The sequence below is a fragment of the Pygocentrus nattereri genome, chromosome 27 (assembly GCF_015220715.1).
Source record: "Pygocentrus nattereri isolate fPygNat1 chromosome 27, fPygNat1.pri, whole genome shotgun sequence".
In the NCBI taxonomy this organism is placed as follows: Eukaryota; Metazoa; Chordata; class Actinopteri; order Characiformes; family Serrasalmidae; genus Pygocentrus; species Pygocentrus nattereri.
This window is the reverse complement of record NC_051237.1, coordinates 25,995,036-26,008,593: the sequence shown is the minus strand read 5'-3', so window position 1 is coordinate 26,008,593 and position 13,558 is coordinate 25,995,036. Positions and strand designations below refer to the sequence as shown.

At 45.0% G+C, this 13,558-nt stretch overlaps 1 protein-coding gene across 1 annotated transcript in view; it reads right to left on the bottom strand.

Annotated features, from left to right (window-relative positions):
* Nucleotides 1-1,521: 1,521 nt before the first annotated feature.
* Nucleotides 1,522-13,558, bottom strand: part of spag1a (sperm associated antigen 1a) — a 28,396-nt gene continuing 16,359 nt past the window's right edge. The window contains exons 5-8 of the mRNA XM_037535238.1: nucleotides 10,143-10,284; nucleotides 5,170-5,296; nucleotides 3,735-3,858; nucleotides 1,522-2,429 (exon numbers count right to left, since the gene is read on the bottom strand). Of these exons, the coding sequence (XP_037391135.1) occupies nucleotides 2,425-2,429; nucleotides 3,735-3,858; nucleotides 5,170-5,296; nucleotides 10,143-10,284 (398 nt within the window). The 3' untranslated portion in view covers nucleotides 1,522-2,424. The remainder of the gene's footprint in view (nucleotides 2,430-3,734; nucleotides 3,859-5,169; nucleotides 5,297-10,142; nucleotides 10,285-13,558) is intronic.

Genomic DNA, 13,558 nt, shown 5'->3' with positions numbered 1-13,558 from the left:
CAGTTACAGACTGTAGTCCATCTGTTTCTCTGATACTCTGTTACCCTGTTCTTCAGTGGTCAGGACCCCCATGGACCCTCACAGAGCAGGTACTATTTGGGTGGTGGGTCATTCTCAGCACTGCAGTAACACTGACGTGGTGGTGGTGTGTTAGTGTGTGTTGTGCTGGTCTGAGTGGATCAGACACGGTGTCACTGACGGACTGAGAATAGTCCACCAGCCCGACAGCCTCCTGTGGCCACTGATGAAGGACTAGAGGATGACCAACACAAACTGCAGCAGCAGATGAGCTGTCGCTTCTGACTTTACACCTACAAGGAGGACTGACAAGGTAGGAGTGTCTAATAGAGTGGACAGTGAGTGGACACAGTGTTTAAAACCTCCAGCAGCACTGCTGTGTCTGATCCACTCAAACCAGCACCACTTCATACCATAGTAATGAGCAATAAAATGGACAATGAGCGTAGAAACAAGGAGGTGGTCAGAAAGTAATGCCTGATTCTGAAATTGCAGCACGTTCCAAAAAAGTTGGACTAGGAACATGAAGTTTAAGAACTTTGGGCCTCATTCACAATATCTACCTGTGTGTGTTCTTCAGCGTGTTCCTTGAAAGGTCTTCAGTGAAAGTGTCCGTCAGGTTCATGACGTGTTCTTAAAGTACAGAACGGTTCTCGCCTCTTGAGCTCTTGCTTGTGTGGATTCTGTTCTTACCCAAGAAGAAACCCAAATAACAAAACACTGCCTTTCCATGCACTCAATAACCTGGTAACTGCAGAAAATCAGATTTGGTCAGTAATCTGATTAATACGTTTTCATGTGCTTGAGTAATCAGATAATGGGGAAACTCCAGGTCTACAGGAGTCAGACAGTAATCAGATAATGGGGAAACTCCAGGTCTACATGAGTCAGACAGTAATCAGATAATGGGGAAACTCCAGGTCTACAGGAGTCAGACAGTAATCAGATAATGGGGAAACTCCAGGTCTACAGGAGTCAGACAGTAATCAGATAATGGGGAAACCCCAGGTCTACAGGAGTCAGACAGTAATCGGATAACGGGGAAACTCCAGGTCTACAGGAGTCAGACAGTAATCGGATAACGGGGAAACTCCAGGTCTACAGGAGTCAGACAGTAATCGGATAATGGGGAAACTCCAGGTCTACAGGAGTCAGACAGTAATCGGATAATGGGGAAACTCCAGGTCTACAGGAGTCAGACAGTAATCGGATAATGGGGAAACTCCAGGTCTACAGGAGTCAGACAGTAATCGGATAATGGGGAAACTCCAGGTCTACATGAATCAGACAGGAATCAGATAATGGGGAAACTCCAGGTCTACATGAGTGAGACAGTAATCAGATAATGGGGAAACTCCAGGTCTACAGGAGTCAGACTGTAATCAGACTTCTGCTTTACAACCAGCCAGTAAACTCACAGAAGACGATGCAACATAAATGTAACATAAAGCTCAAACTTTGTCACTTCACCTGAAAAAATGAACTTCCATCATCTAGAAGATGAAGAATGATTAAATCCTTTATTTGGTGTTTGGTTTCAGCGCCGCTCGCGACGTCCACGGTCTCACACAGACTGAGAGATCCGATAGAAATCTGAGTCAGAGCTCACAGTGCTGAGAGATCTGATCACTGAGATCAAATCCATCGGATTTCTAGATCGGAGTGTGGTTTTCATTTTTCAGTACGAGGTTTGTTTTCAGGGACCCCTCAGAATTTTGACATTCAGGGGGTCCAAGAGAGTAGGTACTGAGTCCCAGACCCCCCTCTCACCGGGGACCCCTTGTATTTTGCACCTTGGCTCCTGCCCCAACTTTTTTTTTGGAACGTGTTGCTGGCAACAAACTTGGAATTAGCATAGATTTTAAATAAATGTTAAAGATAAAAAAGATAAAACAAATATGATCTTTTTATTCTGGTTTTAAATGAATACCAAAATTTCCTGATCACTGCTCTCAGTTTTCCTCGGCATTCCACATACTGTCCCAACATTTATAGAACTGAGGTCTGCACAGTGACTCCAAACACGATCTCCAGCATGACCGTTTGCGGAAATTCAAAGCTACAGTCAACAGGTGGCAAAATCAACATGCATCTATACGGAATATCAGGGATGTTAGCTGGCGAAACTTGGGCTGAGCTTCAGTTTCACCGGCTGATCTAGGAGGAATCTGATCATTAGCTATGCTCTTCTCTGGCCCCTCATAATGTTACGAGGAACCTGGTGCTGCTTTAGCGAATGAAATGTTCCTCGCGGTTTTTCTTCATGATCCCCGTCTGTCTTTGTGCTGAAGCTCGTTGAGCTGGAGCTCCTGCGGTGTGGATTGACCGTGTCTCGCTCTGATGGAAGACGGCTGCTTCTTCCCACAGTTCCCCACTCATCACGCTTATTCATGTTCTCCAACACCATCAGCCTGGAGGAAAGAGAAGAGGCCACTTAGTTTCTCTGCGCTGTGTTTACCCAAAAACGGTAAGAGTTAAATAAGGATGTGTCGGACTGCAGCGCAACCCCTAAGGAAGGTGAAAGTTACCCGGAATAATAAACCATTAAACGTTTTGACTGATATGGGCGACATTTACTGAGCTACACATACAGAAGGAGCGTCTCTCAGTTTGCTAATGCAACATGCCAGACGTCTCGGAACGGAGCTGAAGGGGTTCCTAATGCCGTCCTGTGATAATCCGTCCCAGGCAGCCTGAATATTCTCACGCAGATTCTGCAGTAGGGTTGGAGTGTTGATGGCACGTCCAATGGCATCCCACACACTTCCAATTGGGGACAGGTCTGCCGATGCAGCTGGCCACGGCACAGTGTCAGTGTCCTCAAGGCAGCTCTTGAGACCGCAGCAGTCTGCAACGAAGGCCAAAGGTGGTCTGCAATCATACAAACACCATGACAGCAGGCCTTCTGTGATGCGTGACAGCGTTTATAGTGGCGCTGACCACCATTCATCGGTGGTCTCCACCAAGACAGAAGCGGGACTCGTCACCGAAGATGAACCACTGCCGTCGCAAGTCACTCCACAACAGTCTGGCACGACACCGTTGCAGTCTTTGGTGATGCTGGGGTGGTAAGAAGGGCAGTCGTAGTAACGGTCTGCGTGCATCTGTCAGTGGTGGGATGACTCGAGGGTTTGATTGTCTGCAGTCGTGGCTGTTGGGTCACTCCGCGCATGTCGGACAATCCATGGTTTGTGTAGGTCGCCCAGATCCTTCATGTCGCTGGTGAGTGCCTTCTTCTGTCCACTGCCGTCAACAGCGTGCTAAGGTGATATCTGTATGGCGCGCAATACGTCGATCAGACCACCCCATTTCCTGGAGCTCTATGATGCGACCCCTCTCGAACTCTTCTCCGAAGCAGACCCAACAGCACAAGATGGAGAGCATGCATGATGGGACAGCCCTGTCTGGTCAGTCAGGTACAGCGATAAAGCTCGGTCTTGCTTATATCACGTGTACTTGTATCACCTTGCTTATATCACCGGAATCGTTCGCATGTTTCATGGTGTCAAACCTACCCACCAAGTTTCATTCCTGTTGGTTGATTCCTTCTGGGTGCAACTCTATTTTGACGATGAGTATGATAATCTGTGGAAAACACCCAGTAACTCAACACTGCTGATAACAACGAGATTATCAGCCCCTCCGGTTCTCTGAACACACACAGACATGCAGCTCGAAATGCTTCTGAAAAAGTGCTGTCTTAAGCGTGTATTCACCCTGAGCGGTCAGTAGGCTCTCCCTCAGGAGAACCGTGACCTCCTGCAGCTCCTGCTCGGCCTCCCGCACGTTCGGGTCCAGCTGAAGAACCTCCTGCAGGTCAGTGCTGGAGGACAAGTAATCCTGCAGGAGATAAAACGCACTAGATTATCATCTCATTTCAGTAAAAATGTGCAAGCCTAACAAACCAAGCACACTGAATGCCAGCCTGATAGTGACCAAAGTCCATCCTCACAGACTTTACAATGGACTGAGCCTCACTGATGCCATCATATGCTCTGGTCACAGTTTTTGACAGAAGACTGCATGTAACCTTTGGCATGAGAGCACAAATCTAATGTAAAGGAAACTGTTAATGGATAAAAGAGCTAATTAACCGAAACCAACCTGACCCTTAAGGAAGCTCAGAATCAGCCTTCAACTACAGCTGAGAAGGGCCTGACCAGAACCGGGTTAACCAAGAGCTGATTGGTTGGCGAGCAGAGCAGCTCAGTGGCTAATTGCACTCACTGACATATAATTTGAGTTTAAAAGCTCTTAAAATATAACAGCAGTGTTAAAACGGTTAATTAATTTATTCGTTTACATTCTTTTTTCATTACAACCCTAAAAAGGAGCCAGGAATTAAATGTTAATGACTAGAAAGCAAGAGTTGTGGGCAGTCGTGGGCTGGAGGTTAGGGAACTGGCCCTGTGACCGGAAGGTCACCGGTTCAATCCTCAAACACCAACATGACTGAGGTGTCCCGTGGATAGGGCTGCCCACCGCTCCGGGCAAGCGTGCTCACTGCCCCCTAGTGTGTGTGTATTCACTAGTGTGTATGTGGTGTTTCGCTTCACGGATGGGTTAAATGCGGAGGTGGAATTTCCCCGTTTGTGGGATTAATAAAGTATCACTTAACCTTCTGTTTGGAATTATTCGTTATACAGCATATCACTGCTGTCAGAAGAAAACCTCGTATGTCCATTTTTTTTTGTTTTTCAGGTTGAAAATACCTGTTGGACTTTACATTGTGTGTAAATTTCATGATGAATGGACCAAAACAAAGGTCCCAAAACTACTTGGAAAAAATTCTGGTTCCATTGACTTCCATTAAATGTACGGTATGTTTTTTCCTTCTCCTGTAAAGTCACAATTTCAGAGATATGAGGTTTTGTTCCGGTGTTTTGTTCTCACTTCAGTACTTTGTACTTGTTTGTTGCTCATGTCTTGTTGCACATGGTTACACATTTATTAAAAACAATAAAAAGATTTGCGGAGAAAAAGAGAAAAGTAAAAATATTAGTCTTTGAAAAAAAACTCAAAGGGTTACAGCTGCTGTGTTGAGAGTTTGAGATGTTATGTTAATTTCCCACAGTGACCCGTGACCCCCTCCGAGCGAATCAGACGCATATTTACCAAAACGATTTCCATATGAAAACAGTCAGTAATCACCTTCAGGCCCTTGTGTGCGAGAGCCCGTCTGTAGAACGCTTTCTTATTGGCCGGCTCAATCCGAAGAGCTGAATCGCAGTCCTGCTTCGCTTCTTCATATCGGTCCAGTTTGAGGTAACACAGCGCTCTGGAACACAGAACAGATCACAGTTTAAAAAAAACAAAATCTTCAAACATTCAGTCGCATTTATTGGGCTTAAAGCCGCAGTTACACCACACTCTTAAAAAAGATGGTTCTTCAAGGGTTCTTCAGTAGAGCGAATGGCTCTGTTTAGAACCACGAGATATATATAGAATTATTATATTATATGGAATGCATATATTTTGCGAGGGAACGCAATGTCATTCATTTTTTTTAACCACAGCCAATTAGGGGCTCCGTGAAATAGCCAGAGAACCTGTAGAGAGGAGAGTTCCCTCTCCTTCCACTAGAGGGCGCTCCCGAGCGAGTCCAAAGTGAATGAGTTGAGAGCATTTGGGCAAAATCCTAGTTTATAAATGCTTAAACATTTTTAATATAAACGATCATTTCCTGAACAGCATCAAACATTTTAACACTACTGTTTTATTTTTAGGAGCTTTTAAACTCGAGTTATAGGAGGTTAAAACGGCACCCGAAACACATTTACTGTAGAATAAAGGAAACTTACAGGTGAGATTTCTGTTTTTTTTAGTGAAACTCGTCCTTCTACTTTCTCAAATTAAAGGAAAGTTCTGGCTCAGTGATTAGAAACTATTTTAACTTTTAACTTTAGAAACTAGTTTTTAGCCGTTGAGCTCCATTCACTCCCATTCATTGAGGACTCGCTCGCGGGCGCCCTCTGCTGTTCAGCAGTCCTGTTTTTACTGGACTTACTGAGTCAGAGCCGTTCACAGTGGTGGTGATGGGAACCAGACGTCCCTCTAAAAGCCCCTCACAGAAAGTTCCTACATGAACTGGTTCTGAATTCACGGCCTGATGACTGAGACGCTGTTTTATGAGAGTTTAGAGAACTTCAACTCCATTCATGGTGGAGGGAGACATGCAGGGCGCTGTGCGGCAAAATAGTCCCCAAAGAAAACTCATTATTCCAGATTTTCCACTGTTTTCCATCATCGACATTCCATATAAGCTCAGAAGACTCGTGTAGGTTCTCTGGTGGTTCTGGATGGTAAATAAAGTGTCTATATCTGTGTTGTAGTCATGGCGACGCCTGGTTCCCATCACCACCACTGTAAAGAAAACACTGAATTACGCAGACAGTTTGAAAAATCAGATACCCCTTTAAATTTATTTCTTATTCGGATTTTCCGTTCCACCTTAAATGGTCCAGCTGGTACATTCTGCCACCTCAGGCACTACAGTGGAACAGCGGCACCGTTTAAGGTGGAGTGGAAACATTGAATGAGAAGTTGGTAAGTAAGTCATATAGAAACTAAATGCTAATGACTGGAAGGGACCTGGGAAAAATGGATTACTCACTGCTATAAAACCTGAGTCGAAGTAAAAGTATTAGGAAGTACAGATGCTTTGAAGTATCGTCCTAGTGCGATGTGGTATCCAAGGTAGCCATTCTGACATCGCATGTGTTGGAAGACTATTTTAAGCCCATTTAAGCCCCTCAAATATGACTTAATGACAATAACCTTATTTACAGAGCGCTTTTCACAGCGGTGGCAGCTCAAAGTCCTTTACAGACAGGCGATGAAGCTTAACAGTAGCAGAAGACACTGAGTATTAATGTAAATTCATGTACGATCAGATTAATGAGATAAACATGAACACAAAGAGCTGTAGAGCTTTACTGAAGCTCCGAGTTAAAGAGCTGCGTTTTGAGCTGAGCTCTGAGCTCGACTGTCTAATAAAAGCTGAACTGAAAGTCTCCCCACGTTTTCTGCGTTTTACTGAAGGTCAGACTCTCCAGATCTGAGATCATAAACAGACATATATTCAGGAGCTTTAAGGTCGTTTAGAGCTTTAAACTCTCTCTAACAGATCCAGGCGGTCAGTGCGGTGTGTAGACGAGGTGATATGAGCTCTCTGTGTTGGTGCTGTGAGGATCCGTGCTGCTGCGTTCTGTACAGGTTCTAGAGGATGGACTGTTTTCTAAGGTAGGTCAGTAAACACTCCCTATAAAAACAACTGTATTCATGTTCTGTGATCTATTTTTGTAATTCTTTTGGAGTTATATTAAATTCTCTGAGTGAACCAGTCCAGTCCGGTCCGGTCCAGTCCAGTAACGATGCTGAGTGAAATGAAGCTCAGTGTTGACGCATCTCAGCACATTCTGACAGCTGACCAGAGCAGAAACAGCATCAGCACCACTCTGCAGCACCTTCTCCATCACAGACTCCATCAAGCCTCTATAATTAGTCTGGAATTAGTGGACGCGTAATGAACTCTAAGCTCGCGGGCAGCACTCCTCTGTGCGCACTCTTCTCTGCACACTCCTCTCTGCACGGTTTGCTGATGTTTACTTTGCGTTTTTGTGGAGTTCAGCATTTCTCCACTTTCCTCTGGCTGTGATTTCCTGTAGAGGTGCACGATTTGCCTATATGTTATCATTGTGATGAACTCTTTCACGATACCCCCCTCTGAGAATGGGTTGGGTGTGGTCAGCATTTCCAAAACACTAAGTAACCATAATCGGATTTCTGCAGTTATCTGATTATTTAAATGGTCATGTAAACAGCACACGCCGATCTAGAAATCTGATAAAGAGGCTGGATTTGAGTTCAGTAATCAGACTTATCAGTAATCAGCTCTGACTCTGATTTCTATCGGATTTCTCAGTCTGAGCATGTACGAAAACAGACGGCGGTACCGGAAATAGGCGAGCAGCGTCGCCGCGTGACGCAGCAAAACACTTTTTTTTATTTGAATATTCTTTATTTTCTAGATGATGTTTGTTCATATTTTCAGGTAAAGTCGTGTGAGGTTTTATAAAAAAAAGCCACAACATTAAGTTTGAGTTTTACGTTACGTTTACGTCACGTCTTCTTCTCTGAGTTAACTGGCTGGAAATACGATTACTGTCTGACTCCTGTAGACCTGGAGTTTCCCTGTTATCTGATTACTGTCTGACTCCTGTAGACCTGGAGTTTCTCCATTATCTGATTACTGTCTGACTCCTGTAGACCTGGAGTTTCCCCATTATCTGATTACTGTCTGACTCCTGTAGACCTGGAGTTTCCCCATTATCTGATTACTGTGACTCCTGTAGACCTGGAGTTTCCCCATTATCTGATTACTGTCTGACTCCTGTAGACCTGGAGTTTCCCCATTATCTGATTACTGTCTGACTCATGTAGACCTGGAGTTTCCCCGTTATCTGATTACTGTCTGACTCCTGTAGACCTGGAGTTTCCCCATTATCTGATTACTGTCTGACTCATGTAGACCTGGAGTTTCCCCATTATCTGATTACTGTCTGACTCCTGTAGACCTGGAGTTTCCCCTTTATCTGATTACTGTCTGACTCATGTAGACCTGGAGTTTCCCCATTATCTGATTACTGTCTGACTCCTGTAGACCTGAAGTTTCCCCATTATCTGATTACTGTCTGACTCCTGTAGACCTGGAGTTTCCCCATTATCTGATTACTGTCTGACTCCTGTAGACCTGGAGTTTCCCTGTTATCTGATTACTGTCTGACTCCTGTAGACCTGGAGTTTCTCCATTATCTGATTACTGTCTGACTCCTGTAGACCTGGAGTTTCCCCTTTATCTGATTACTGTCTGACTCCTGTAGACCTGGAGTTTCCCCTTTATCTGATTACTGTCTGACTCATGTAGAGCTGGAGTTTCCCCATTATCTGATTACTGTCTGACTCATGTAGAGCTGGAGTTTCCCCATTATCTGATTACTGTCTGACTCCTGTAGACCTGGAGTTTCCCCATTATCTGATTACTGTCTGACTCCTGTAGACCTGGAGTTTCCCCTTTATCTGATTACTGTCTGACTCATGTAGAGCTGGAGTTTCCCCATTATCTGATTACTGTCAGACTCATGTAGACCTGGAGTTTCCCCATTATCTGATTACTGTCTGACTCCTGTAGACCTGGAGTTTCCCCATTATCTGATTACTGTCTGACTCATGTAGACCTGGAGTTTCCCCATAATCTGATTACTGTCTGACTCATGTAGACCTGGAGTTTACCCGTTATCTGATTACTGTCTGACTCATGTAGACCTGGAGTTTCCCTGTTATCTGATTACTGTCTGACTCCTGTAGACCTGGAGTTTCCCCATTATCTGATTACTGTCTGACTCCTGTAGACCTGGAGTTTCCCCATTATCTGATTACTGTCTGACTCATGTAGACCTGGAGTTTCCCCATTATCTGATTACTGTCTGACTCCTGTAGACCATATGAACCGCTTAGTGTAGATGTTACCATGACATCCAGCATCCAGTCCAATCGAGTGAGATGAGCAGCAGTGAGCAGTGATTGTGTTTTTAACTGCTTTAAAATGACGTCAGACTCAGGAAAACGTCCTTCACACGTCCTTATTAAAGAAGGCCGAGAGGAAGACGTCGTGCTCTGAGACACATAAGCTGGACGTCCGTCCCACCGCCGTCTTTTAAAGATCAGAGCATGAACTTCGTCTCCTCTGCAGACCAGTTTCTGCTCTGCCGTGTTGAACGGTATAAACTCTCACTGTGACGCGACGCACATGCAGAACGGACTTAAACTTTCCGATAGGGAATGTAATCGGATACAGGAGTTTACACTGATATTATTCTATTTAATGGATTATTTACACAAGTACCCACCTCGATCAATTGGATAGAAACTGTATTCCGAATCTGACCAGACTATTCCTATTGAGTTGTTAGTCTGATTATTAACGGATTATTAGGCTGCATGTAAACATGGCTACTGTGTCTCTAAAAAGCTTCCTGAAGTATTGTGATGTTTTTCCATATCTTGCAGCTCTACTGAGTCTCTAATACTCCAGTTCTAATGTCCTGCTCATGGTTCTGTGGTACCTGTTGGTGTAGATGGAGCACTCGCTGGATTTGAGCTTGAGGCACTCGCTGTATTTCTCCATGGCGCTCTGGAACTGGCCTTTCTTCACCAGCTCATTGCCCTCCTGCTTCAGCAGAGTGAAGCGCGCCTCCGTCTGTCTGGCTGTGAGGAGAGAACAACAGCTGTTCACACTCAGCTGCTCACTCACACTGTGACTCTGGAAACCAGCTGTGAACGTACACGCAAGAGTGAGTGTGTGAACTACACTAGAGGATAAATGGATGAAAACAGTGTTTATTTACTGTAAAACCAAACTGTATGAGTGTCTGAGATGATGATGATGATGATGATGATGGTGGTGATTAAATCTGCAGACATTTAGAGGAAACAAACTAGAACAGCGCACGGTTCTGTTTTCAAAGCACAAACACAGAACAGCTTTAAATGGGACAAGATGTCTCATTTAGGGGGGCTTCTTAACCCTACCTCCAGTAAGAAGCCCCCTCCGCCCTCACCTGGGTTAAGAGGCCCCCACTGCCTGGGATAAGAAGCAAACTCCCCCTCCTAGAGGTAAGACCCCCCCCCCCCTCGGGTTAAGAAGTCCCTGCTCCCTGGGGTAAGAAGCTCCCTCTTACCTGGGGTAAGACGCCCCCCATCTGGGTAAAGAAGCCACTGCTACCTGAGGTAAGAAGCTCCACCTTACCTGGGTAAAGAAGCCCCTGCTACATGGAGTAAGAAGCCCTACACTTGGGTAAAGGAGCCCCTGCTACCTCAGGTAAGAAGCTCCCCCTTACCCTGGGTACAAAGCCCCCACCTGGGTAAAGAAGCCCCTGCTACCTGGGGTAAGAAGCCCTCCACTTGTGTAAAGGAGCCCCTGCTACCTCAGGTAAGAAGCTCCCCTTATCTGGGGTACAAAGCGCCTGCTACCTGGGGTAAGAAGCCCTCCGCTTGGGTAAATGAGCCCCTGCTACCTCAGGTAAGAAGCTCCCCCTTACCTGGGTTAAGAAGCCCCAGCTACCTGGGGTAAAAAGGTCCCCCTTACCTGGGGTAAGAAGCCCCCCACCTGTGTTAAGAAGCCCTCCACTTGGGTAAAGGAGCCCCTGCTACCTCAGGTAAGAAGCCCCCCACCTGTGTTAAGAAGCCCTCCACTTGGGTAAAGGAGCCCCTGCTACCTCAGGTAAGAAGCCTCCCACCTGGGTAAAGAAGCCCTGTTACCTGAGGTAAGAACTCCCCCCTTGGGTTAAGAAGCCCGCGCTACCAGGGATAAGAAATTATTTTCTTAAAATGCAATAACTTCATTAAATATTCCGAGCCAACATGTCAAAACCTTGAGAAACGTCAGTATTTCAAAATGATGTAATTATTTCAAGAAAATAAGAAAATATATCAAGATGACAAAACAATACAGTGAGAAAATGTCATTAATCTGAGACAATAAGTCAACATTTTGAGAAAAATTGAGGAAATTGCCACAAAGTGCAACTTCATTTTGAAGAGTGTGTTTAATTAATTAACGTATCATTTAATTAAAACGTCTCGCGGCATTTAGCTTTTTGGATCTGTATCATTTTCTTCTATGATTCTACACCATATTCACCTGTCTGTGAAGCTGGCACTGGCATGAAAAGTGCAATATAAATAATAATAATAATAATTATTATTATTATCATTGTTATTTTTATTATTAGTAGTAGCATCATTATTAATTAAAACAATTAGTGCCAGTTTATTTTGGAGTCATACCAGTTTGTATGATTTAAAATCATTTATATTATATATTATATTATATTAGCCCCTTAAAATCAATATTGCTCACCAAAGGTTCTTATAAATCCAGCTCTGATTAACTCCTCATGTCTCGGTAAAGATGCTCACCTCTCCCTCTGCTAGTCTGACATAACGTCCTGTGACAGAGCGCACGCTCCGCCAGGTAAACACCACGTAAACACGAGCAGATGAACTCTAAACCCCCCCGAACTCCACAGTCAGTCAGGTGCGGCCTGCCCACCGAGGCCTAAAGGACACCTGAGCCGCCCTGTTCCATTACGAACGACAGCCGCTTCAATTACTCTTCTACATAAAAGATTCAGCTGACAGATGCTGCAGTGCTGGCACACACGCTCAGCACTGTGTGTGTGTGTGTGTGTGTGTGTGTGTGTGTGTGTGTGTGTAAACTGGTTTGAATGCCTCGGTCTGTTTGATCTGATCATGCAAAGTAAAGACACGCCAAACTCATACAGAACGAGCTCACGCAAGCTCTCACGATGAAACCCGCCCTCAGCGCCGGGTGCTAAGACGAGCGTAGGCTGTGCTCCGCTGAACAAACGAATGAACAGATGTAATTAGTTCATCTGTCAGTAAAAACGTCCTGACTTGACGGAGCAGCTCGGTGTGGAATCCAGTTTCCTGCCCTTGTAAACGTCGCACAAGTTTGCTTTGGTTTTAGCGCTGAAGCTTTGAGGCTAATATAGATAACAAGTAATGCTAGCTTACAGCTGCTAGGTTAGCATGCCCACATCATCACACACCCACATCATACTGTGTGCAGTTGTTTCTAATAGACTTTTAGATTGTGTTTTCTGACACTGTGTGGTAGAGGTCTGTACTCCCACCACAATATCTTGTAGCGCAGGACTAATTTTCAGTGTTGTACGCGGCAGTGGGCGGGAAACCAGCCCACTGCAGGCGGGGGCGGGACAAAGCATGAATAAAGAGATATCACGGAAGCTAATGAACAGCCTAAATGAAGTAGAATTATCACTAAATCATATTAATGATATACACTCACTGGCCACTTTATTAGGTTCAGTTGCTTGTTAACACAAATAGCTGATCAGCCAATCACACGGCCGCAACTCAGGCATGTAGAGGTTGTCAAGACAACTTGCTGAAGTGCAGACCGAGCATCAGAACGGGGAAGAAAGGGGATTTAAGGGGCTTTGAACGTGGCGTGGTTGTTGGTGCCAGACGGGCTGGTCTGAGTATTTCAGAAACTGCTGATCTACTGGGATTTTCACGGGCAACCATCTCTAGGGTTCACAGAGAACGGTCCGAAAAAGAGGAAATATCCAGTGAGCGGTCAGTTGTGTGGACGAAAATGCCTTGTTGATGTGAGAGGTCAGAGAAGAACGGGCAGACTGGTTCCAGATGATTTATAGGCAACAGGAACTCAAATAACCAACCAGAATCTCTGAGGAACGTTTCCAACACCTTGTTGAAAGTCTGACATGAAGAATTAAGACAGTTCTGAAGGCAAAAGGGGGTCCAACCTTTTACTAGGAAGGGGCACCTAATAAAGTGGCTGGTGAGTGTAAAATGGTAATTAAACAGTTCAAACAAATGAAGAGTCACGAAGCAGCCGATCACGTGATCAATGCGCAGATTCTCGTAGCTCACAGAGACGGCGGAGCCTTCAGTCCGACGGCCACAGCTGTCC